Genomic DNA, 27,514 nt, shown 5'->3' with positions numbered 1-27,514 from the left:
TTTCTTTCATTGAGTATGGCATATAACTAGAAGGCACAGCACCATGCGCAGGGGTGGACCTATTTTTAGGTTTATTTATTCAGATTTAAACCTGTGTACAACAATCAGTTATAGGGCAAAAGTGATGAAGACTATTACAAATGTAATGCATACATAACAAATAAAGAAATAAATCTACAACATTATGGGTGAGATTTAATAGGATGGGAGATTCAGAAAGATAGAGATTTGGGAAGAAATCTCCAGTTTTTTTAAAGCGGCAATCATTTACACTGCAAAATCAAACTGGTTTTGCAGTGTAAATGATTGCCGCTTTAAAAGAAACCTGGAGATTTCTTCCCAAATCTCTCACTTTCTGAATCTCTCATCCTATTAAATCTCACCCTATATTTCACCATCCATTATATTACATTATATACATTATTGGCGGGTATCCAATCAGTCCCGAAGCAATTTTGTCTGATAAAACGGCCTGAAATTGTGATTAATGACCAATGATCATTATCACAGTATCCTATTAGAGATGTTTTTATCGGTCGAAAATTGACCCGTGATCCCACAAAAACACATGCGATCTGATCTGATAAGCTGCTTATCAGTAACTATGCTTCTTATTGAGATAGAGAACTACAAGAAAGCCAGAACCCTGGACTTGTTCAAAGGGCTATATATGATTCTGTATGTCCTACATACCACAATGATAATGATGACACCTTGGTTATTAGCAGAAGAACCAAGGTACAGGGCAGGAGGCAGCTCAGCATATTTTGTGGCCACACCTCCAAAAATGCAGTTTTCAGAGATTTGGCCATTTATCACACATGCATTAACTCCATAATGTGATACATTCTGGACCTTATATGCACTTACCTAACAGAAGCCCATGGGCTTTTTTCCGTGTCTCCCACTGAGAAGGATACCTCCAATCACCCCTCGCAGTGCATGCGCCACTTAAGTCAAGTGCAGAAGGACTCACGCATAGAAGAATTTACAGGATCTAACGCTAAGGACTACTTTTGCTGGGAGAGCCGTCCTTTGTGGGGTTTTTCCAAGCATACAGCATTAGTAAACGCTTGCAATATGCTTGTTATGTTTGCAATGAGTGGATGCACACAGGGCAGGATGTATTAATATACATCGCCGCCCTTCGCTGCCCACCCGCCGCGATGCCAGGGCATATGTACTAACATATGCGGCTGGCATCGCGTGCGGTAACGGTACCTGTACTGTGGTGTGCGGGGGGGGGGGGGGGGTGTCTCCGTCTCCTCCCTGCCGTCTGAACTGCCTTCACGCCGGGGACAGCTAAGCAGGCTGTCCCCGACGCCTCCTCCTCACCCCTGCAGCCGGAAGGACGTCCGGCTGCATTGCTAAGGGGAGGAAGGGCTTACCTTCCGGGGTCCAGAAGGACCTGCAAGAAGGTAAGCCCAAGGGAGGGAGAAAGGGGGGGGGGGGTCGACGAGGCGGCGGGTTTGCGGCGAAAAGAAGCCCATAGGCTTTTAAAGGGCATCGCCACCTAAAGGCGAAATCCGTGCGGCCGGGTAATGGTACATAGGAAAATGCGGTAAAACCGGGGTTTTACCGCATTTTCCCTTTAGTACATCCCACCCATAGTGAGAGTATACAGATCAAAACTGCAGATGAAGGTCAAAAATAGAGGTCATGAACAATGTGCCTTTAAAAAAAACCTTCAAGGTGACCGTTTTAATCAGGTACAAAATGCTTGGATTCTGGACCTCCCTCTTAATTTATGATTGCTGCCACCTGTGTTGAACTAGTTCACAGGATCTCAAAATCGGTCCTCCGGACCCCACACAGTACATGTTTTGCAGGTCTCATCACAGAATCACAAGTGAAATAATTAGCTGCACCTGTGGATCTTTTTAAATGTGTCACCTGTGCACCTTCCGGGTGACCTGGAAAATGTGAACCGTGTGGGGTCCTGAAGACTGAGTTTGAGAACCCCTGAACTAGTTAATTGATGAGAAAGGTGTTTCCACACAGATGATGGCAGTTATTATTAAGAAGTAGAATACACATCTTAGTAAATATCCCCCTTTGAGTGCCTAGGGAATTTGTCAAAATAGGTGTTAAGGCCAATACACACTTACCGATTTTCAGCTGAAAATCGCTCAAAACAGACGTTTTGAGAGATTTTCATATGAAAATCGCCTAGTGTGTATGCCCCAGAGATTGGCGACTAGCGATGATGTGCGCTCCCGCATCATCGCTAGCAAGGTGGTTCATCTGCTGGTTTTACCAGCAGATGTGGCGATGATGGATGGTTTTTCATCCATCATCGCCGGGTGTGTACGCTGCTGGGCTGAAAGATTAACCACTTTCAGCCCAGCGGATGCCCCGCTGCCTCCCCCCCCACCCCTCCTTGCCCCCTCGCCTGTCACTCACCCTCCTGGTCCGCACACTGCGCCGCCCCGCTCATCTCCTCCATCTGGCTGGATGCTATGCTGTGCTGTGGCTGGCTTTACACGGGGTCCTGCTCCCACGCCCGGCAACACACCATACTTGCCCCGCCCCTCTTAACACACCTCCACCCAGCTACACACCCTGCTGGTCCCGCCCCTCCCCCCTGCCCAAAACGGAGCACTGCTGGCCACCAATGGTTTCTGTTTAAAGCCAGTAATATATGCATTGCTGGCACAGTCCAGCAATGTATATATTACTGGCCCCACTGGGCACCAATGACTATTATTATTATTATTATTAATTAGCCAGTAATATACACATTGCTGGCCTGTGCCAGCAATGTGTATATTACTGGCACCACTGGGCACCAATGACTATTATTATTATTAATTAGCCAGTAATATACACATTGCTGGCCTGTGCCAGCAATGTGTATATTACTGGCACCACTGGGCACCAATGACTATTATTATTATTAATTAGCCAGTAATATACACATTGCTGGCCTGTGCCAATTGGGCCATTGGGCACCAATGACTATTATTATTATTAATTAGCCAGTAATATACACACTGCTGGCCTGTGCCAGCAATGTGTATATTATTGGCACCACTGGGCACCAATGACTATTATTATTATTATTATTATTAATTAGCAAGTAATATATGCATTGCTGGCATGTGACAGCAATGCATATATCACTGGCAACACTGGGCACCAATGACTATTATTATTAACCAGGTGCCCCCCCCCCCCCCTGCAGTTGAGCCAGGTGACCAGGTGAGTGGTGCCCACATGCAACCCCCCATGGAGAAGTTTGTCGGCTGCATCCACCCCCTTCACTCCTCCCGTGCAGCCCCCCCCCTGTGGTGGCCGCACTCCAGCCCCCACCCCACCGTGGAGCGACACGGCACCACCGTGGATCCAGGTGAGCTGCAGCAGCACTCCCCTCCACCGTGCAGCGGGTTCAAACCCAGTCCATTATGTAAATAGCCTTTTATATGAAAGATTTCCAGCAAAGTCTTTCAACTCCTGAAAATCTCTTGCTCTTTGGGAAAATAGCTCAGTGTGTATGCACTACTTTGGTGAAAGATAAATCTATCAAAGATTTTGGCAAAGTCCTTTGAAATGAAAATCTACAAGTGTGTATGGGCCTTAAAATTGTCAAGCAAACTATTTGAGTAAACCCTTTAAACACTATGAGTACCAGCGTTGCTGTGGGAGCTCCTCAAAATTTGGGTTAAAAATGCCAGCGTCGCTCACAGTGATTGTACTTGTTTTGAGTGCAATATTTAACTACACTTAAATGAAATGACTTGGCTGTATCTGTATTTATTTATACTAAAATAACAGTCACTGTGAGCGATGCTGGCATTTTTAGCAGGTATTTTGAGGATCGCTCACAGCAACGTTGGCACTCAAAGGGTTGAATTAAGAGTGACGTACACACACACACACACACACACACACACACACACACACACACACACACACACACACACACACACACACACACACACACACACACACACACACACACACACACACACACACACACACACACACTGAACTGCCCAGGATGGGAGACCTCTCTGGCAATAAGCCAGATCCCAATCACCCAGTTAGGCGGTTGGGAACACAGCTGCTGCACCTATAACTGAGTAATAGCAACACTAATCGGTCTGTAGTATCTAACAGAGATTAGTCAGTGTGCACAGCTGTGTGCGGTAGGATACCAACTGAGGCATTACGCCCAAAAGGGAAAACACATACTACAGTAGATCATACTAGATCATTTTTCCTCAACAAAGAAATAATATATGTATACATTAAGTTGATTACTAAGGGGGTTATTCTAGTCCAATGTGCATGCGTCCGGTAAGTGTGGCCATGGCGAACAGAGTGTTCGCCAGGCGCATGCAACCAGGACAGCGGGCGCGAGGGGGGGTTGGGGCGGATGGCGGCAGGCCAGGGGGAACCGTCCATGGGAACGGCCAGGGTTCCATGGGTGTTCCCATGAAAAAGCTTCTTGTGCAAATCGCATCAGCTACCCGCCCTGTTCCTGTCGAGGGTGCATGCATATCTAAGGGACCTGAGAGTCCCTTAGATATGCATGTACCTTCCACATCACTCAATGGTCAATGGTGGGTGTCAAAACATCTATTGCAGCGGTGCGGGCAATCTGGCATGCGAGGGGGGGGCCTGCAGGCGGCATTTAGTCCACACGTAATGCTGCGAATTTCGAAGTGTTGCGTGTGGGCCAAAATAATCCCTCAAAGCTGTAGTAGAAAGATTTATACCTTTCAAATGGTCAATTGCCATTTGCTCCCCAAAAATTCCAGATTTTCATTCCAACCAGCCAGATTGGAAAGATAATCTAACGTGTATGGGCCTTAAGACTCCGGAAGAGAGAAAGGCATTTGGACCCATACAAGAAAAGAAACATATTGTATGACTCTTCCTTTCTTCTATGCCAATACATGGTATGTCATTCTTGTAGTGCCCCATGTTTCATTCCCTCCAACTTCTCTGTAAATCTATAATTGTCAGGGAGTTACAAGTAGAGGTTGTAAGAATCCTGGGGGGTCCAGATCCTGACAGAGAGAATGACAGCAGCGGTATCCGGACAATCAGAATCCTGATGTACTCCAATGGTCAGAATCCAGATGGAAAGTTCGGAAGTCAGGGTTGGTTTTAATGTTTAGTGTTAAGGTTAGGCTGCAGGAGGTGTGGGTTAGGGTTAAAATACTCACCAGGATCCGTTGCAACTCTGAACATTTGAATGCTGCTGTCAAGATTCTGTTTCTATCCTGTGACAAGGTATCAACATAATTCAATGCCAGATTTTGTCAGGTTGGTGAACAACTAGTTCCAAGATGGCTGCCATGGCATGAAGGCAGTTGCAGAACCACATATGCCATTATGCACAGGCATCAAGGGCCCACCTGTACTTGTGTGCCCAAAACAATGTCACAGTGGTCAATGTGGACTGAGAACAATGGTAACTGGTACCCGAGGTCCCAGAACAATGTCACATTAGTACATGAGAAATGGAAAACTGATGCCTGTGATCCTAGCTAAAGTATAATAGAGTGCCATTGGCGCAGCAGAAAGTATCCTGTCGTCAGTCATTAGGACAACGCCAACAAGGTCAACCTGTACAAGTTCGAAATAGATAAAAGATCGGCATAAGCAACAGGTTGACATGGTGATGGTTGACATCAAAAGATCGAGATATGTTATGGGGAATTTTTTCATACTTTACAATCCAGGTGGATGCAGATAAGAAATGTTAAAGTCAGCTGAGTGCAATGAGGCGTCTTGCCATGGGATGGGGCATGGTACACTAATTTGGAGTCCATGTAATGAAATCTATACCAAATTGCTACCAAAATAACATGAAAAAAACATATTTTTTCAACCTTTTGAAGTCAACCTACTGACTATTGACATAGACGCTGTAGACCCTTTATACCATTACCGCAGCCGACACACAGCTGGTGCTATGCCGAAAACGTTCTACTTTCAAGACCAGAACATAAATCATATAGACAGAGGTAGAACAACCAATTTTTAATAATGATGGTTCCAATACAACTGATATCTCAGTCAGTGCCACAAAGAACATGGATAAAAGACAGTCCCACTTACCAAACTGGGTCTTCATTGACGGCATCGTCATATACTAAAATATACAAGCAGAAACAGCCAACCACCAGTGCATGGAATGTAGACACAGTCCTGGGGAAAGGAAACAGAGTGAAGGGATAGAGGAAAGGTTTATCAGTCATTTTAAATCAATGCATATTTTAATAGTATGGTATCCACACATTCATTGTTCAATTAACAATTTTAGGATCTTTTAATTAAACAATCAGCCAGACCCCGTGATACACTGCGTGGTGGAAGACCTTTTGCCCTTAATACATCTTCATTTCTTGTAGACACAAAGGGGCCCATGTACCATGTATCACATTTACAATGCAATCTGGCTGCAATGTTACCGCCCAGAATCACATTGTAAAATGCGATCCTAGCGGTGGGATGTATCATCCCACAAGCACAGGGACGAAAGGAGCCGCCCCTGCGATGTGCTGAGCGCCAGAGGGTCTGTGCATGCGCGGTTAACGCTTGCCCCCTGTTGACCCCACTGACCACACTGCCCCGGCGGCAGTGCAGTCAGGAGCCCATATGCTACAATGTGCTATCGCCATCTCATGCGGCCGGCGGCAGTGCAGGGGGGGATCGCAGCAAGGATCAGAGATTGATCAGATGTATCTGAAATGAACACAGTGAAAAATTAACCCAGGGTCAGATCAGATATCTGGGAGAAATCTGAAGAGATTTGTAATTTGAACTATGTCTGCGTAGTTGAATAGGTGCATAGATTCTACAGACAGTACCTATCCTGGAGAATATGGAGAAAATTGCTATATATATACCACTATGGTGTCAAGCACGCAATGGGCTTCATCCATGTTTGTAGGTAAAGAAGAAGAAAATAAAAAGGAACTTGGCAAAACCATTTTGCACTGCAGGTGGGGCAGATCTAGGGTTAAGATACATTAAGCTTCAAAAGTGATAAAATGGAGAGTGATAAACAGCCAGCCAATCAGCTCCTACCTGCCATGTCACAGACTGTGTTTGAAAAGTGTCAAGCTGAACCTGATTGGTTGGTTGTTTATCACTCTCCATTTGATCACTTTTGAAGCTTAGTGCATCTGGCTCTTAATGAGAAATTTAGATTTGGGAGGGTTATATTTTTTTCTGTGCAGTGTAGATACTGGCTGCTTTTGGATGTAGCACTCAAATGCATACCTCCCAACATGAACCTCTACAGGAGGGACACAATGCTCTGTTTATGGACTTCCCTCTTAATGTATGATTACCATCACCTGTGGTAAAACACCTTTCTTTTCCATTAACCTGTTTAAAAAAGGTGATGGCAATCATACATTACCAGGGAAGTCCAGGCACAGAACATTGTGTCCATCCTGGAGAGGGTCATGTTGGGAGGTATGAAATGTTTGCCAGCTTTATTTTTTCATTGGAATTTAGATTTCAGATGGGACACACCCCACCTAAATCTCTTTGAACATGTTACAACTGCCCCACTTACAGTTGCCCCACTTACAGTTTTGTACCAAACCAAAAATGCGATTTTTGGTTTTATTACCACATTTCCATATGCAGCAAAGCCACACCGCTGAGGCTTCCCTGTGGGGGGGGGGGGGTTACGCCGGTTCTATATTGTGTAACCCCACGGAAGTCTATGGGCTTCTCTTTGTGTCCCATGCCGCCCCACGCGCCCCCACTGATCCTCAGGCTGTGCTGCCCAGACCAGTGACCTCCTTCTCCCTGTGCGCTTGCAGGTGAGGGTTCAGGGAGGGAGGGGGGACCCGCTGCACATCGTCGGTCCTCGCCTTTGCGTTAATAATCGCATATGTTACTGCATATGCAATTATTACCAATACGGGTGCCGGCGATGTGCGGGTTATTAGAGAATCCCTCCCACAGTGAGACAAGGCTTTGCCCTTTAGCTTGCCTACTTGCTTTACTTACAAACACGAATCTGCTAAGGAATATTGGCACTACAAGTTTGTGAAGGCTTTCCTATTAAAACAAGTAACTGCCTTGTTTTCTAAAACTAAAAACGTATACTCCTTTCCCATTGAGGACTATACAACAGCTGCTTATTTTGCTTTTTGTGGCTCTGTACCTCAACATACCACGTAAACCTGCTCTTTTGCCAAGAGAGAGGGGAATGCTACTTTAAAATTCCCCACAGGCACATCAGATTACTCCCAGAGATACCAGTCAGTGAAATTCAAAGCTCAAAAGCATTGCAAGGAAAGGCAGACCCAACCAACATCCCATATGGCACAAGAAACCCATCTACTGTATTCAGTCTGTGCTAAATTCAAAAAACTTTTCCAGCTTGTGTTTCATATACAAGTTGAGTATCCCTTATCCAAAATGCTCAGGACCAGAAGAATTTTAGATAACGGATTATTCCGTATTTCATAATATTTTCATATTTCAATTATGTATATTGAGGTATCTTGCATTTATGTTGTACAAACATATGAAACACATGAAATACAAACAAATATATTTTATTTGTGCATATAACAAGGTTTCAAAACATGAAACAAAGTTTGTGTACTATCTCTGTCACTGAATTTAAATGCCAAGCAATCATTTTATTGCACATATTTAGTGCCAGTTACATATCATGTCCTCAGTAGTGCTGTTACATATCATGTCCCCAGTAGTGCCAGTTACATAACATGTCCCCAGTAGTGCTGATACATATCATGTCCCCAGAAGTGGCAGTTACATATCATGTCCCCAGTAGTACCAGTTACATATCATGACCCCAGTAGTGCCAGTTACATATCATGTCCCCAGTAGTGCCAGTTACTTAACATGTCCCCAGTAGTGCTGATACATATCATGTCCCCAGTAGTGCTGATACATATCATGTCCCCAGTAGTGCCAGTTACATAACATGTCCCCAGTAGTGCCAGTTACATATCATGTCCCCAGTAGTGCCAGTTACATAACATGTCCCCAGTAGTGCTGACACATATCATGTCCCCAGTAGTGCTGATACATATCATGTCCCCAGTAGTGCTGTTACATATCATGTCCCCAGTAGTGCTGTTACATATTATGTCCCCAGTAGTGCCAGTTACATATCATGTCCTCAGTAGTGCCAGTTACAGATGTCCCCAGTAGTGCCAGTTACATACAGATGGGGCCGGGCTCTTCTTTGCTGCCGAATCGCCAGAACGTCACCGCTGGCGATCCGCCAGCAGCCCGGCTCGCCATCTGACTGAGACGCACATGCGTCTCACGCGCACGCGCGTCTCAATCTCCGTCGGCGGGGCGACGGGAACCCTGTCCGTCTCCGCTTCAGGGAGACGGACAGGGTTAGGAGGGGGTGCGGACAGGTGGCGGGGACCCCGGGTGACCGCCGACAAGCCGGTGGTGACCCGGGGGAAGCACTGGAAGCGGGACGCGCGTGCCTCTCGTGCGCGCGCGTCCCCTTCTCGCTATACAGATGGCGGCTGGCGGGGGATGGCGGCTGGCGTCGCCATCGCCATCCCCTGCAAAGATGAGCCATGCCCCATCTGTATCATGTCCTCAGTAGTGCCAGTTTCATATCATGTCCTCAGTAATGCTGCTACAGATGTCCCCAGCAGTGCCAGTTACATGTCATGTCCTCAGTAGTGCCAGTTACATATCATGTCCTCAGTAGTGCCAGTTACATATCATGTCCTCAGTAATGCTGTTACAGATGTTCCCAGTAGTGCCAGTTACATATCATGTCCCCAGTAGTGCCAGTTACATATCATGTCCTCAGTAATGCTGTTACAGATGTCCTCAGTAGTGCCAGTTACATATCATGTCCTCAGTAGTGCCAGTTACATATCATGTCCTCAGTAATGCTGCTACAGATGTTCCCAGTAGTGCCAGTTACATATCATGTCCCCAGTAGTGCCAGTTACATATCATGTCCCCAGTAGTGCCAGTTACATATCATGTCCCCAGTAGTGCTGTTACAGATGTCCCCAGCAGTGCCAGTTACATATCATATCATGTCCCCAGTAGTGCCAGTTACATATCATATCATGTCCCCAGTAGTGCCAGTTACATATCATGTCCCCAGTAGTGCTGTTACAGATGTCCCCAGTAGTGCTTTTAGCAAAAAAAACATATATTTTTTCACTATCTGGAATGTATGGTTTTTGGAATAATTTGGATAACGGATATTTGGAAAAGGGATACTTAACATGTACTGTAAACAAGTTGGGATTAGTCGCTCATGTTAACATATACTTGCAAAGGCGGACAGAGAAAAATAGCAACAGCAATCAGCAACACATCTGAATGAGGCCCATCGTACACTGAATTATGCATGCAGGGCATTATCTACTGTTGGTTAATTATTACTGCTTCTCCGGCAAGTGAAAGGTGACACATAATCAATGCAAACTACGTTGTGAATATGCTGCTCAGCAGGATAAAGGCCTATTCTAAAACTGAATGTACTATGGGACTAACTATCGTTATGTAATAAACATGCAAAATCTATGTACTTGTCATTAAGGATTAGGGCCTGATTAACCAATAGGCTGATTAGGCAGCAGCCTGTGGCACTGGATCCTGGGGGGGAGGGGGGGCTGCGCGGTGCAGTGCCGCCACATTAGATTGTGCTGGGATGGGAATCTTGAAATTTCCCCCCAAAAAACTGTGGGAGCAATGGTGTCTGCTGGGACTGTTGTCATCACTGAGGAAGGGATGCCGGGAAAGGGAGATACTGTGAGAGCCGTGGCTGGCTCCACCCCCAAGGCTGTGATTGCTACAAATGCTGCCATTGCCAGCACTGATAGGGTGCTAAGTGGCAATATGAATGGAGCGGAGGCCCGAGGCTGTTACAGATTTTTAACTAAATATGAGCACAAAAAATTGGTGATGAGCGGGAGGAGCAGCCACTTCCGTATTATCCTAGGGCAGCTGGATCCTTAATCAGGCCCTGTTAATGATACAGTAATACCAAAGACTCCAGAGGAGGAGCTGCAACACAGTTCAAAATTAAAAAAGGGGAGGAAGAGCAACTGCCACCATCTCTTTGGCAGTTCGTGTTTCTCCCCTAATTTTAATTTTTGACTGTTCTGTAATAGAAATCACTATCCCGATCCTGTCAAAATACTAATAGCCGCATCCTGACAGTCAGAATGCTGATGGTAAGTATGGGGGTTACAGTTAGGTCTAGGTAATAGGGGAGGGTTAGGCTTAAACAAGTTCACAATAGACGATGTGCAAACAACGCAATGGTCATCCTGAGTTTCCTTGCACTCCTGGAAAAATGCTATAGCGCATACACACTGTGCAATCTTACAAACAACTGAACAAAATATCATGCATCGTTTGGTAGTTTGGTCATTAACGATTTATCAGGTTTACAGTATGTGTAGGTAGTGCGGCCACACTGCACAGTTTGCAAAAAAAATCATTGATGATATCATCAGATTGAGCTTCATGCAAGACCAACCTGAAGATGTGACAAACGACTCACGGGAGACCGCAATATTGCACACACACAGAACTATATGAACAAGCAGTTAGTGTTATTAGGCTACGGGAGGAGACAATTAGGGTTAGGCTTGTGGGGGGTGTTAGGGTTATTAGGCTACAGGAGGAAACAGTTCGGGTTAGTCTTGTGGGGGGGGGGGGGTTAAGGTTTGGCTTATTTCAATTACATTTGGTATAATAAATGCTGGAATGGGTGTGATGAAGACTCAGAAATCTTAAGTTATATGCCTTTTAAGCTGCAATTTTTTAACAAAGAATTTACGGTACTCTTTACTTATCAAGGCGCCCATCGCGGCCATTGAATGCACTAAAAAATCGGGTGCGACGCGACCGACGCGATGCCCGTGATTTCCCATAGGGAACAATGTTAAATGTCTCAATTTACCCGATTTTCCTGTTCAATGCCTCAATTGACCCGATTTTTCCATAGGAAACAATGTTAAATGGCCCACAGAGGCCAAATAGGCACCCTGAAGTGTGAAATGGCCCCCACAATTGTTAAGGCCACCCCACGATCAACGTGAACCCGAAGCGTGGCGAGAGCAGCGAGGCCGCGAGGGGCAGCGGTACGCGTCCTACGACCTTTTCATACCCCCACTATCCACGTCGGCGTGGAGTTGAGAATAGAATAGTGTGGCGAGCACAGCGAGCCACCAAGCCCGAAGCGTGGCGAGCGGACGCGGATACCTGTGAAGCCCGCGAGGGGACGCGTTTACCTGTGAAGGTATCCGCGTCCCCTCGCGGGGCTCGCTGCGCTCGCCACGCTTCGGGCTCGGTGGCTCGCTGCGCTCGCCACACTATTCTATTCTCATCTCCACGCCGACGTGGATAGTGGGGGTAAGAAAAGGTCGTAGGACGCGTACCGACGCCATTTAACATTGTTTCCTATGGAAAAATCGGGTCAATTGAGGCATTGAACATGAAAATCGGGTCAATTGAGACATTTAACAATGTTCCCTATGGGAAATCGCGGGCATCGCGTCGGTCGCGTCGCACCCGATTTTTAGTGCATTCAATGCCCGCGATGCCCGTGATTTTTTTACCTGCGATGCCCACGATCAAAATCGTGGGCGCCGTGCTAGGTAAAGAGTACCGAATTTACTATTAAATTGTATTTGCAGCTCAGAGAGTTTGGGCAAGGTCTCATTTTAAACCTCTTTTTTATGGTTATATGATAAATAACCTGGCACAGTGGTTCTCACACTGTGGGTCCTGACCACCTCTGCATGGGGTCCTGACTTCATGTTGCTGACCATCAGGCTAATGCCCCTGTGGAAGGAGGGACAGGAGATAACTCAATAAGTAAACACCCACTGCTTCCCTCTTCCATCCCCATCATACACTTCCAACCCCCCATTTCCCACTGCCTCCCTGTCACAATAGCAGTCACTTCACTGACCACACATGTAGTGGCCATTCAGTAGTAACTGGCTGGGGTCCTGTAATCATTTTTATTGTCTGACAGGGTCCCAGATCTAAAAAAGTTGACCTATTAAAATTATGATTTTGAAATTATGTTTTTCTTTAAACATACTGTTTAAAGAAAAACATAATTTCAAAATCATAATTTTAATTTTCTCAAAGAGCTAAGTGTTTAATATTTAGAAAAAAAAAAAAAAGAAAAAAATTGTTCACACTAATATTAATGAATACCCAACTTTGAATATTGGGACCATGATGGTATTTCTTGCTATTTGCGCTTTCATTTTTGAGTGATTTCATGAAAATAGTTCTCACTGAGACATTACATGCCTGAAAAAAATATATATATTTTTACAAGTTCACTTCATTACTGGAATTATCAGTGGTGTACCGGGACTCTACGGACAGCACTTCCCACTTTCACCCAATTTTTTTTTTCCCGCCTACAAGGTACAAGCACACTGAGCATAGCTCTGCCCCCTGACACAGCGACGCCACAATGCCAGTCTCTGATTGGCCTGCCATTTAATAGGAGGAAAGGGCCCACTGGGGTCGGTCCGCCGTGTGACATCACAATGGGCGGATCCAAAGTGTGATGCACCGATGTGGCGGATGTCATGACGTCAGCCCACCCGCACATGACTCCTTTCTCCCTCCTAGCCTGCAGAGGCTGCAAGATGCTTCTGTTATCGCCGCCGGATCAGTCATTAATAGCATATGACTGCCTGGTGGCAATAACAAAAGCATCTCGCTGCTGGGCCATCATATGCTACTGACTGGCACCCCCCAGGCCAGTCCAAGCCTGGATACCTTATGTTGTATTGTTTCAACTCATTTAAAAAGGCTATCATGCTTATACTAAGGGGCTGAGAACGGTTTATAAATAGATGTGTAAATTATTTTCCAAAATTCTAGAAGTTGATAAAGTCAGTGAAAGCTGCAGAAAGCTGCAGAAAACAACATGGGATACGGATACTTCAGCAAGAGGAACATTGCTCAGTTTCACAAGATAATGTAATGTCATACTATAAAAAGATCCTGATTTGACATTAAAAGATTCAGGGGCTATCCAGGCTTGTAATGCATCCCATCAAGAGCGAGGAAAGTCCCATGTAAAAGCTAAAAAAAGGCAAAATAAAAGCAGTAGTCTGTAGAAAAGTTTAGAAAAATTAGTTCAACCATAGAACATATCATTTTTTTTATGACAGAGTTTTAGGAGAGTTAAACAGAGGCTCCAAATGAATCATCGTTCAGCAACCTCAAAGCTCAATTCAGTACTTTAACCGGCAGGAAAAAACCTAATGATTGTTAGGAAAATAACATGGCTGGGCAAACAAAGGAGCTCTTAAAGGATAAAGGGATCTTTAACCAGTGTGTCAGATGCACACTCCTGTGTGTATCTTACATTTACCTTAACTCCAAGTGGCGGGTGATGAATACTCACAAAGCCATAGTGGTATACTTGCCCCTATCGTTGCCTCATTGTGCCAACATCCTCATATTTTAAATGCATTCTGCATAAGGTGTTTACTAGAGAAGTACCTAACACATGACTCAAGAAATCGAAGGGGTGTATGCAGAAAATAGCCCTACTGTAGATAGCTCGTGAATTCTGTCTGCCAGCTCTCGGATCAGCTGTCTCCATAATCTTCTATGGGCATATTAATATCTGTATTGGCTAACATCATCTACATATAGCATTATTATTATTATAATTATTATTATCATTGTTTATTTATATGGTGCCACATGGGTCCCGCAGCACATAACAATACATAAACGGGCAAAAAAATAAATAAATAAATTACATTACAAGGCAATTTAGACAAATGGGTGCTGGACTGCGCTTCATCAGTCTGGATTCCAGCGTTCATTAGTCCGACATCGGAATTCCGACTGTTGGATGCCAGACAGTAGGGATCCCGACTGACGGGTTATTTTCCCTCGTGGGGGTCCATGACCCCGATAAAGGGAGAATAGAACCTGTGGCAAGCGCAGCAAGCCACCAGCGTGGTGAGCAGTTGGAATCCACTTCATAACACACCCGGACAAGTACATGGTAAGTAAAGAGTGTTGCATCAGGGTACAGGACACTGAAGCTATTTTTTGGGTGGCAAAGATATTTATATTGTAAGAAAGGAACATGAGGAGAGAGGGCCCGGATTACTGACTGCAGTGCAGCGGCAAGGCTAAGAAGGGTCTTGTACTAACACTCCTATGGGCTGCAGGACATCACAATGTGCATTAGGGGCTATTCTCCTTTTCACATGCGCAGCTGGTAAGCCTCACATGCGCAGCAGATGCATGGTGTTAATGGGTGGTATGAGCCCTAATCTGACAACTGACATTGTTAAATCTAGAGAAAGATTCTTAACTGAAGAATTCTTATTAATGCGATGTGTGTGTTATTAATATCAATATTCTTAATATACTGTGCTAACTGCCATTTATAATAAATATGCCCATAGGACAAGTTTTCATCGGCTCGCTAAAACAGTTTAACATTTGACTTAAATAATGAAGCAAATGATACAAATGACGGCATACGTTAGGAGCGTGAGTCTATTTTTTCTATTAAAAAGTGTGGGGGGACCAACACTGTCTGGCACTATGCCAGTACTTCCACCTAGGTCACTGCTGATGATCCGGCTTCATAAGCCGTACATAAAACATGCAATAAAATTGTATTGACCATCCCTGGAAATACAGGGTTGATAGTAATGTGTCACTAAGCAAATAAAGCTTTAGTCCAGCAGAGTCGATGATTGGTTTACCACTAAGTAAATATTTTTTCTCAGCATTACCTGGAATTCCATTCGATCTTCTGCTTTGCATTGAGCTTGCTGAAGCCAAGAGTTAGACGCGTTGAGAGCCAAGAGCTTCCCAAATAGAACAGGAGCTGAGAGACGGCAAAACTTGTGGCCGAGATGCAAAGTGTCAGTGTACTGAAGTTAGGCATAGTAACCTGTGTGAAAGAGATACACATTATTTACAGTGTTGACAAATATCAAATAGTATTACCTTGTACCCAGTTTCCACTGCAGCATTAACCTGGGATTTTGCCGGGTCTTTTAGAGTCGCGGCCTGGTGGAAAAAAGGTCCTTCAAAAAATAACTGTGGTTGAGTGACCCGGAAACCAGCCCGAGTCGTTGGCCTGATTCAGCTTCGGTTGTAGTTCTGCACAGATTCAGGGCTCGCGTATCACAGATCACTGAAAATCACTGAATAGAAATTTGGGGTGATCTGCACACCTTACTGAAATAGGCCCCACATTATGGGGTGTATTTAATGACTTTTGTGAGCTGTAATAGTGAGCAGGGTCAGTATTCAACTGGAAAGGAACTGATATCAAATGAATGAGGTAGGGGCGCAGGTCATGGAGCTGGGTTGCAAACAGCTGCAGTGCAAAAAAAAAGGGGGTGTCACTCCCCAACAACAAATGGCAAAAACATATGATGCTTAAAAAAATTACTATATTTATAAAGAAATCTGCTATAGTAATTTTTTAAGCACAGTCACATCATATATTTTTTTCAGTTTTCAACTGACCTCTTGCATACGCCGTTTACCCCTCGCTAGATTATTGTAGTAAGGGGGAAACGACATGTGCAGTCGCTGAAACAGCGAGACTAGCGGCTAAATGCAGCGGGGTCCCTGCATTAGCCGCGAGCTTTGCTGTTTGGGGGAATCCTTGCAATTCCCGTAATGTAGAATAGGGTGAGCGGCCGGCGCAGGGGTTAAATGGCAAGGATGTTTTCCCCGCCTTTTAACCCCCTCGCCGGCCGCATTAAATACGGCCCTTTGTGTCATGCTAGAAGCATTGAGAGAGCCAGATCACTGACGTTGGACATGGTATCATCTCCAAGCATGTGGGTGCAGACAGAAAGGGGTCTAGGCCAGGACCGGCCTGCGGTGTGAATGGGGTCGGACCAAGCATTTCTGTCAAAAAGAGATACAGTATGATACTACTGCAATGACCAATATAAAATTTATTTCTATGCTGTATTGCTTATACTGTGTGACGCATTCATTTCTCTTCTGGAACTGCGGCAGCATATTAGAAGGAAGAATTGATTATACAGTCTAGACTAAATGACTTTACTCAGCAGTGTTAGGGGCAGCCCGAGCTTCAATTTTTTGGTAAGCAAATAGAAATTTTGGAGCTCCTGATGAATAAACTTTTTAAAGGTATAGGGTGCACTGAAGGCAGGAGTGACAAGGAGACAGTTGGTGACTGGTGAAACACGGGTGACAGGGAGAAAGTGGGTGACTAGTGAGGCAGGAGTGACCACTGAAGGCAGGAGTGACAAGGAGATAGTTGGTGACTGGTGAAACACGGGTGACAGGGAGAAAGTGGGTGACTGGTAAGGCAGGAGTGACAGGGAGATAATGGGTGACAGGGAGATTAGGGTGACCAACTTTCCAAGGGCCAACCCGGGATGGGGGGTCTGGGTCATTATGGTGTAGGTATCAAGTCCCAGACACAGACATACCCCTGAATCATATAAAACATAATAGACAGATAGGGTGAGATTTAATGGGATGAGAGATTCAGAAAGTGAGAGATTTGGTGAGAAATCTCCAGTTTTTTTAAAGCGGCAATCCTCTACACTGCAAAACCAGTTTGATTTTGCAGTGTAGATGATTGCCACTTTAAAAAAACTGGAGATTTCTCACCAAATCTCTCACTTTCTGAAACTCTCATCCTATTAAATCTCACCCTGAGTGTTTATTATCTTCAAAACTCACACTGGCTGGCTGGAATCACACACTGGGGCACAGGCACTGATGTTGGTGGTGTCGTTGATCGCACCTGCCACCACACAATTTTCGGCTGCGTGGCTGTCTGCTGTCCCTCCTCCACTACTCCCAGCACACGCCACGGCGGCTGGCGGAGGTGGGACAGAGTGGGATGTCACGGCGAGCACTGAGTTGCCCGCCGCCCGCGTCACCGCGTGCGTCACGTGGGGGTTTGCCGCGGCTGGCTGGGCGGACATGACTTAAGTAGTTGCGCCTGCTGATATCATTGTCAGGGTAGCGGGGGCGGCCGCGGCGACTCAGGGAGCTATGTCTGCGGCGAATTCGGGCGAAAAGTATGTAAAGACCGTCCGTCGCCCAGCTGAATGCAAAGCTACTGCCCCTATGCATAGGCTGCCGCCCTAGGCAATTGCCTAGCATGCCTATGCCTAGGGCCGGCCCTGGCTGCCCTTCAATCCACCAACAGTTTTAGTTAGTTAAAACTGGGACTTTCCGCGTCCCGGGATGGGTTTGGCCGGGATGCGGGATTTTAGGAGTCAAAACCGGGACAGTCCGGGCAAACCGGGATGGTTGGTCACCCTAAGGGAGATAGTGGGTGACTGGTGAGGCATGGATGATGGAGATTGTGGGTGACTGGTGAGGCATGAGTGACAAGGAGATAGTGGGTGACTGGTGAGGCAGAGGTGACAGGGAGATAGTGGGTGACAGGGAGGTAGTAGGTGACTGGTGAGGCAGGGGTGTGGGTGACTATTGAGGCCGGGGTGACAGGGATTTAGGGGGAGATTCTCTAAGAATCTCCACCCCCCTTTGCCGCCCATAGCATTTATAATTATAGCATATGTTCTAACATATGCGCTAATTATAGCAAAGGACAGCTCTTGCGTTAAGAGCTGTCCTTTGCGGTGAGTGTCGCCGGGTCCCAGCAGGTCCCGGCGGCTCCCCCCTCCCTCACACACCCGGCGCTGCTGCTGCTGCGCCGGGCTCTCCTCCTCCCTGCACCCGGAAGAGGATCAGTGCAGGGAGGAGGTCACAGGTCCGGGCAGCACTGCGCTGTGCTGCCCAGACACAGGTGAGGAGGGGGCGATGCGGGGCGGCGGGGGTCCGTGCTGGGTGGCGGGGGTCATTGCGGGGGGTGGTGGGATGCGGTCGAAGCCCATTGGCTTATATGGGGCATCTCCAGATTTTTCTGGCGATGCCCCCCGCCGGGTTAACACTTACAGCATCCCAAAATGCGGTAAAAACCCAGATAACGGGGTTTTTACCGCATTTCTTGCTTAGAGAATCTCCCCCATAGTGAGTGACAGGGAGGTAGTAGGTGACTGGTGAGGCAGGGGTGACAGGCATATAGTGGGTGAGAGGGAGGTAGTAGGTGGCTGATGAGGCAGGAGTGACAGGTATATAGTGGGTGACAGGGAGGTACAGTAGTAGGTGACTGGTGAGGCAGGAGTGATATGGATATAGTGGGTCAGGCAGCTGTCAGCTAGCTGAGAATGCTGAGGACAGTGTGAGCCCTGTAGATTAGTGTGATTCTGCCACTTGCTCCTGGATGGGCAGATCAGGGCATAATGGGGCTTTCTAACGCATGCCAAGCATAAAAAGTGTTTTTTAGAGCAATTAGGAGAACATGCAGGCCCGGAAAAAGAGGCATACAGTATATATATATATATATATATATATATATAACTGGGAAAGAGTCATAGTTGTTGGTCGACTGGGCCAGGCTCCCCTAAATATAGGAAGAGTGATTAATCAATACCCTTTTTTAAAGCTGTTCAAGGCGCCATGGCTCTCCTTGCTTCCTCTATCACTTAGGGCATGTATCATGCCTGCACCACCAGCTGTGCCCCCTCTGGGGCTAGATTACCCAAGGTAAGTGCTTAGGTTGCTAATGCCCAGGGCCAACCCTGGGAATAAGTGTTGGCAGGGTGTACCTTGGTGTTGACCAGGATATGGCTATTCAGGTGTACAGCCGTGTTAAGGGCATGTCACTTAAATGTTTGCATACAATAGGGGACATTTAATAGGATGAGAGATTCAGAAAGTGAGAGATTTGTAAGAAATCTCCAGTTTTTTTAAAGCTGAAATCTTTTTGCAGTATAAATGATTGCCGCTTTAAAAAAAACTGGAGATTTCTTACCAAATCTCTCACATCCTATCGAATTTCACCCAAAGTATCTCAGTTATTCACATTGAAACCTATACGTTGATGGTAATTCTGCAAATTTAGGATTCAGCAGATGTGCTTAGAGGGGAACATGTACAAGTGCAGAACAATAAGTGGAACATAAACTTGTATATTGTTCAGGTATGGATGCATTGCAGGAGAAGCGCCCCTACATATGCAGGTCATTTCATGCATGTAACTCACTCCCTGTAATGTGCAAATGAACTGCTTGAATACTAAGACAAGCATTAGGGCAGATTAATCCATTGTTTCCACTTGAATACAAAATGCTTGATATTCTGACAGCAGCGATAAGCACTATCCAGGAAGTGGGAAACAGAAGGCGCATCTAAATCCACTCTGCAACAGGGAGTCAGCTGTGATTACATAAGCCTGCATTTGGCCAGCACACAGAACTGTTTTACACCATCAATTAAGTAGTGATCAGCAGCATCTGCAACACTGGGCAATAATAAAAACGTACCAAGGCGGGCATTAGGGAATACGAATCCATTCTTCCAAAATGGATATAACCTTATTGAAGACGGTAATTTTATTTATCTCTTATACACTGACTTGCACATAAGACATTACCAAACAAAGTTCCTGCTACTTTCCTGACTTGCTTCATATCATGTTCTCTCCTGATTTTTATTTGTTCAGAAAGAACATGCATTATAGTAACCCAGAGGCAACTATGTGCTAATGCCACCTGGGATTCTCATTCCTGACCCTGGTAAATACAACAATATAGCAGCCCCCATAGCAACCTTTGCGATAAGAAATGAAGGAGCCACGGCAGATGTTGGAGATATCAGAGATAAAGCACCTTGAGTCGTGGCAGAAAAAGAGTGCAATGTAAATTAAATCATCATCATTTGAAGTTCCTCCATATTAAATGTTGGTGACACTGATACCCCTTTCATGTCGCAACTAATTACCGGGAACAAGCTGGTTTGACCCGGTAATTAGTGCAATGTGAAAGCGGTTACCGTTGCCAGGGCGGTCCTAAACACTCAGACACTCCTTGGTGCATCTTTAGACCTCGCCATTGGTCGTATCATGGTGGCCCTATGGCAGGTGCAGATTAGCCATCTGAATAAGGCCTCCTATGTACATGATTGTGTCTCTAAATGCAAATGCTATCAGCGACATGCCTGTAATATGCCCACAATACGCAACATTGTGCGTTTGATTAGCCACACTCCTACAACAGCCCAGGAACATTCCATACATTTCCCATTCACTTCTGCTACCGTGCGTCCACATCTGGATTGCAACTCTGTACATCTAAAATCATGACACGAGCGCGGTCCTACATGCGTCCAACTTAGACTCAGTTCCAAAATGTGCTTCAGTGAACTAATGTAAAATAAAGCCGTGAAGGAACACAGATAGCTATTTTACTGCTTATAGGGCCTGGTTGTGATTTGCAAGCAAAACAGAAAAGAAAGCAACTGGGCAAAACCATGTTTCACTGCAGGTGGAGCAGATATAACATGTGATAGAGTTAGGCTATCCATACACTACTGCGATGTATCCCAGCACCGTATGGTCCTCTGATCTCCCACGAACCTCCCGCAATACAATGCATGCCGTCCTCAGAGCCAGCCTTAGGCATAGGCAAACTAGGCAATTGCCTAGGGCATTTGGAATGCCTAGGGGCATCAGCAGCTTCTGCTGATTAAAATGATATGCAGCATGCCTATATTCTGTGTGTGAGTGAGGCTGTATCTGCATATGAAATAGTGAATTCATGGAAATTACTGTAACATAGCATTCCGTATGCAGGTACAGCCACAGTCGCACACAGAATATATTCATGCCACATATCATTTTAATCATCAGAAGCTCCTTGTGTGAACTGGTCATAACAATGCAAATAAGACAAATTTTCAGCAAAAAAAAGTTAGCAGAAATGGCCAGGAGCTGCATGGCTTATTGAGTCAAGATGTATGAGGAAACATCTGTATCCAAGCAGAGGCAGAGGTCACAGTGTTAGCAGCTGTGCGAGTGCTGTCTGCGGGTGGGTTGGTTGTGCAATAGTGTTCGGCATATGTGTAAGGGGCATTATGTGTGTCATGTATAAATGCATTAATAATATGCGACATGTGTAACAGGCATTATGTGTGTCATGTGTATAAGGGCATTAATAATGTGCAACATATGTGTAATGGGCATTATGTATATCATTATGTGTATAAAGGGCATCAATAAAGGTTGGCATAATGTGTAAGGGCCATTATGGTTATAAGGACATTAATAATGTGTGTTATGTGTAAGGGGCATTACTGTGAGATATTATGAGGGGTGCCGAGAGAAAGGGGTAGGGGGTACAAATGACCCAGGCCAAAGTCTGATGGAAGGGCCCAGTGGGGGCCCCGGGCCCCCTCCCCTTAAGTGACAGCAGCAGCTGCAGCTCTTCTCCTCTGCCCAGCACACACTGCTTTGTGCTGGGTTGCAGTGTGGCCACGGAGGTGCTTAAAATACAATATTTTCTCAGGATTTTTTCTAAGGGTATAATGTGAATAATGTGAGGAGTAATGTACATACGGTAAAGTGGTACTACTGTGTGATGTAACGTGAATAAGGTACACCATTGCATGATATAATGTGAATAAAGTTGCACTACTGTGTGGCATAATTTGAATTGGGGGTACTATTGTGTGGCCATGCCCCTTCCCAGCAAGAACACACCCCTGTTTGGGCTGCGCCCCGAATGTGTGCACTGTTTCTATTTAAAATATTGCGGGTAGGAGCATCAAAATAATGACTGCTATGATGAGGGTTGATGGTGCTGGGAAAGGGGAGCAGGGTCAGAGGCCAAACTAGTGGCGGTGCTAGGGGGCACCAGCCAAAATCGTGCCTAGGGCATCATTTAGGCTAGGGCCGGCTCTGGCCGTCCTTTCACATGTGATGTATCCCATGCATCCCCTGTTCCTCGCCCCCAGGTGTGGTCATAGTTAGAGATCCGATGTGCACAGGATTGTGCATCGGACACGATGGCATGTCATACACATCCGATATGGGCATATTTTACGGCCCAATCCATCGGAAACGGGTAAAATCAGCCCAAAATTGCTGTAGTGTATGGGGGCCTTTAGATTTGGGAGGGGAGAGTACACACTGAAATCTGCAGTGAACTGTAGAAATAAAGCTGTTCAAACTTTGTCCGCTGCATGCAAACAGCAAGTATTTACCCTGTACAGAAAAAAAAAAATGTATTTGCTTCCCTTGCATTGAAACATGGGAGGTCAGTCTGCCGGCCGCCCGCACGCACACCCACCCATTTTCCCTGCGCGCATATAAATGGATGTTTTGCATAACCATTCATTCACAGCTTGCGTGCGGGGCAGAAATCATTTGATGGTTGCCGAATTACCATGGGGGATGCCCAGCGTTGTCATGGGGATGCCCATGAAACACTGGGTGTTCCCATTACCATGACTAATGTCCACTGCCCCCCCCCCCCCCCCCCCTTCCCACACTGCTCCGTGCTGGTGACTATGCAAGTCGCCGCGTCCGTGCGCACAGATGGCATGCGCATACGCGTATATGCGCAGTCCATCACCATCGTTGACCACAAAGTTGCTTTTCTTGCTTTACTTCCAATATGAATAAGGGCCACAATGCCTTTCCATTACAGCACTGATATCATTTTATCTATCTGTGTTATCACTACTATGAAGAGGGATACAGCCAATGCATCAATCTATCAAACTTCTATGGATCAAGGAGAATATAAAAACATGAGAATACAGTCCTGTCCATCACTGTCAATGTGAAGCATGGGAGTTTAGATAGGATGCTTTCTATAGTGTTTTATTTATGCAGAGACTGTAATTACATATTTAATGCTTGAAGGGATCTTGATTGATTCAAAAGCCTTCTACTTCATCAAACTATTGTAATGGTCCATTATAAAACATCACTAAATAATATGAAATGATTAATGAAACAATAGTTGCTGAGGTTTGGTATAACTTCCTGTATCTGCGCTAAAAAAATGGCAGAATCAGGTTACTATGGGTTACAACAGTGTTTTTGTGTGCACCTGTGTTTTTTCATTGGGGTTGCACTCGCATCAGCCAATGGCATAATTTTCCTGGGTTTATGAGCAAATTTCTGATTATCATTTGCTCCCATAAAGTACCAGATTTTCAGATGAACAAACAAACTAAGTGGATGGTTGGACTAAGGCCCTTTGCTTCACTCAGACGCGTGTACGGGCCGAAGCGAATTCACCAAACCCCGCCTAGCGAATGCACAGTCCGTGCCGCCCATTTGCACACCATATAAGGCGACACGGCTTTCGAATGGATGGCGAATGGATGTTACATGTGAACATCCACTCACATTGCTAGTGGTACCCTCCCACATCCTTCGATGGCCGATGACCATCAAAGGATGGGGCAAGCGCTCAACCATGCATGAGTGGTCTAGACCACTCATACATATGTCCAAAGAAAAGCAGGGATATAGGCGGGCAGCTGACATCCGGCTATGGCAGCTGTCCGCCCCCTGCACGCACGGCACAACAACATTTCCATACGAACATCCAGCGTTTTCATGGGAACGTACGCATAGGGCATACACATATGGTAATTAGACTGTTCAGCCCTCTGCGCACCTCTCCACCTACTGCACGGATGGCCGGGAGCATGCACTGGGCAAGCAGAATTCTCACCGAAATCAGACGTTCACTGCGTACAGACATGCACAGAAAATATTCCGTGCATGCGTATACGCAAAACATCGGTCCCCTGTGTGAATTCGTGCCCTACCGAATGAACCGGAATATCGGCGGGATGTATCAACATACGTCTCCGCCCTTCGCACGGCAGCCGCCGCGATGCTACCGCATATGTACTAACATATGCGGCCAGCATCGGGCTGCGGTAACGGAGACCCCCGCGATACCTGTGATGTTGGCTGCGGGGGTCTCCGTCACCTACCGGCGGCTGCCAGCGTCCCCCTGTGTCTCCTCTTCCCCCCTGAAGCCGGAAGTCCTGCCGGCTGTGACACCAGGGGGAGGAGATGATCACAGGAGGACGGGAGGGGGTGGGCGCGCGGACGGCTTACGGCGGGCGGCGAAAGAAGCCCATAGGCTTCTATAGGGTATCGCCACCCAGAGGGTGGCGATACCCTGCAAAGCGAAAACGCTGCGGACGTTTATTGATACATAGGAAAATGCCATAAAACGGGGGTTTTACGGCATTTTCCCTTTAGTAAATCTCGCCATAAGGCCCTAAATTAAGCTGGGTACACACCTGAAGAAATCTGTCCAACCTGTCTAGCTGGAACTAAAACCTGGTAATAATCTACCATTTGTTCCCAAATGCTGGAAAACAGACAATGGCCATTCAGACAAATATTTTAAAGCTGTTTGATTTAACATATTTTTTTATTAATCATTTCTGTCTATTTTCCAGCATTTGGGAGCAAATGGTTGACTTTCATATGGTTCTATACTGTGTACATTACCAGATTTTTGTTATTTGTTCTTACCAGTCAGATTGGACAGATAAATCTATCAGTGTGTACCCAGCATTTGTCTAGTGTATGGCCATCATAAGGCAGCAGGTGTTGCTAGGCACATTTAGAGTGGCACATGATTGGATGTTAATCAAGAGAGTTTTAAATGATGACATCTCCTTATTCCTTTCTTGTGAAGAACACCCATTGCTTCTGTCTCTCACTTAACCTGGCCATTAAATTATGTTATTTGTCAGGCATATCCTACCCATGCATATATAACTTATTATTATTATTATTATTATTATTATTATTATTATTATTATTATTATACAAATTATTATTTTCACATATTTTATATATAAAAAATATTCAGAGTGAATTTTCGCATTTGAATATTAGTGGATAGGTAGCGGTTACTTTGCTTGCTCTAACATTCATTCTTGACCATGTACAGTGATCATACTTGCCTACTTTAAATCTCTCCCCTCTACAAAAAGCCCAGAATGGAGTTGCAGCTAGACACACCAGGCGGCTGGGCCAGGCTGCACATCATTAGCTATCAAAGTGCTGTGATTTGCAGGTCTGCTGGTAGGGGGCGGGGCTAAATGACACATGCTAATGCTATGACAGTTACATGTTAGTTTTGCTTAACTTCCAATTTAGATACAGGCCCAAAGTGATCAATTCATTGAGACACAAATCCAGATGGGATGCATTAAAAAATCCTGGTGTTTGGGATGCCGACTAACGGAATCCCGTTCGTCACCGGATGCCTGGCACTGGAACTCCGACATGGATTACTATGCCGACGGTGGACTACCAACCGCCAGCATCTGGGGAAGGGGTTAGGTTTAGTCACGAGGAGGATATAGGATTCGGGTTAGGGTGCAGCAAAGGGAGAATTAGGAGAGGGGGTTAGGGTTCGACTGGGTAGGAGGGTCAGGGTTAGGCACTAACAGGGAGTGTTAGGCTGCAAACAGGGAGAGTTCAAGGGGACAGGGTTAGGGTACTTATGGAGCCCCTGTTGGGATACTCTGCATCGGGATGCCAGGGTCGGTCTTTTGACTGCCAGCATCCCCACCATCGGGAAAGCGTATATATATATATATATATATATATCCCACACAGATTCTGACCTGGCTCTGGTAAAAAGTTTGAGTATGATTTTAGTTTTGCTCCCATAGGCCCATACGTGCAATATTTTTTATATATGTTATTCTGCTGGATTTTGTCAAGTGGAATGGTATTACCTACCTGTGCACTCTTACAGTGTTCCTATGCTTAGACCCACTTTTGAAATCACTTGATCCAAATCAATGTAAAATAAACCAGAGGTTCCCCTACTCCACCAATATAGTTTAAGTTTTAAGTTTATCCAGGCATGACCTCAGGTGACTTAATACCTAAGTCAATTTGACTGAACCAATTGGGCCCAAGCATGGATAGCCTTCAAAATTGGACTATAATGGTGGAGATTGGGAAGTTCTGGACTAAACTCTTTTTTAAAATATAAATTATGGGATCCCTAACAAAAGAAGGTTCCGTTTCCCAGTATAACCTGTCAACTCTGTTCATTTATTTCTACCCTAATACACCAACTTTTAATCCAAATTTGCGGAGCCCCTACAAAGCAACTATCTTTGTTTGAACAATCTACTGCACATCACAGAACCAACTGCAAGATTTTGAAGCATTATAAATTACATCTATGAAGTGGGTCACTGCCGGGGATAGCAACGCTTTCACCAGCGATAAATATTGTCTGGTTCCTGCTGGCGAAAGCTTCTTCATGATTTTTTAACAAGAATTCTACTACTGCAGGCATCTCAGAATTAACGACAGCAATATAAATTCAGTGACAACATGCTTTATAATTTTAGAAAAATGGCATTTTTTATATTTATATTCTATTTTTAAACAAAAAATTATTATCCTTGTTATTTTACCAATAAATAGGACTGAATGCCCAAGTCTTTCAGTTCTACTAAACATGTGGAAGGTTCCTTTGCTATGTCAGCTGTCAGTGCAAAGATAAACTGCATGCCCTACCAATAAATACAGGGACTTATTTAAATGAAGTCTAATGAAATATTATGCTGAGCACTAAAACTTACAGAGGTGACCCCTCTCACTTTAAATGTCATTGGCTTGAAATCGCCAGTTTAAAAT

General features: G+C 45.3%; 1 protein-coding gene across 1 annotated transcript in view; it reads right to left on the bottom strand.

Annotated features, from left to right (window-relative positions):
* The window catches only part of TLCD4 (TLC domain containing 4), a 63,961-nt gene that overhangs the window by 17,898 nt on the left and 18,549 nt on the right, over positions 1-27,514 (bottom strand). Inside the window, exons 2-3 of the mRNA XM_083157054.1 lie at positions 15,750-15,910; positions 6,073-6,162 (exon numbers count right to left, since the gene is read on the bottom strand). Of these exons, the coding sequence (XP_083013180.1) occupies positions 6,073-6,162; positions 15,750-15,904 (245 nt within the window). The 5' untranslated portion in view covers positions 15,905-15,910. The remainder of the gene's footprint in view (positions 1-6,072; positions 6,163-15,749; positions 15,911-27,514) is intronic.

This window comes from Crinia signifera, chromosome 8 (assembly GCF_055691185.1).
Source record: "Crinia signifera chromosome 8, ASM5569118v1, whole genome shotgun sequence".
Classification (NCBI taxonomy): domain Eukaryota; kingdom Metazoa; phylum Chordata; class Amphibia; order Anura; family Myobatrachidae; genus Crinia; species Crinia signifera.
The sequence above is the reverse complement of the archived record's forward strand: the minus strand, read 5'-3'. Positions and strand labels throughout refer to the sequence as shown.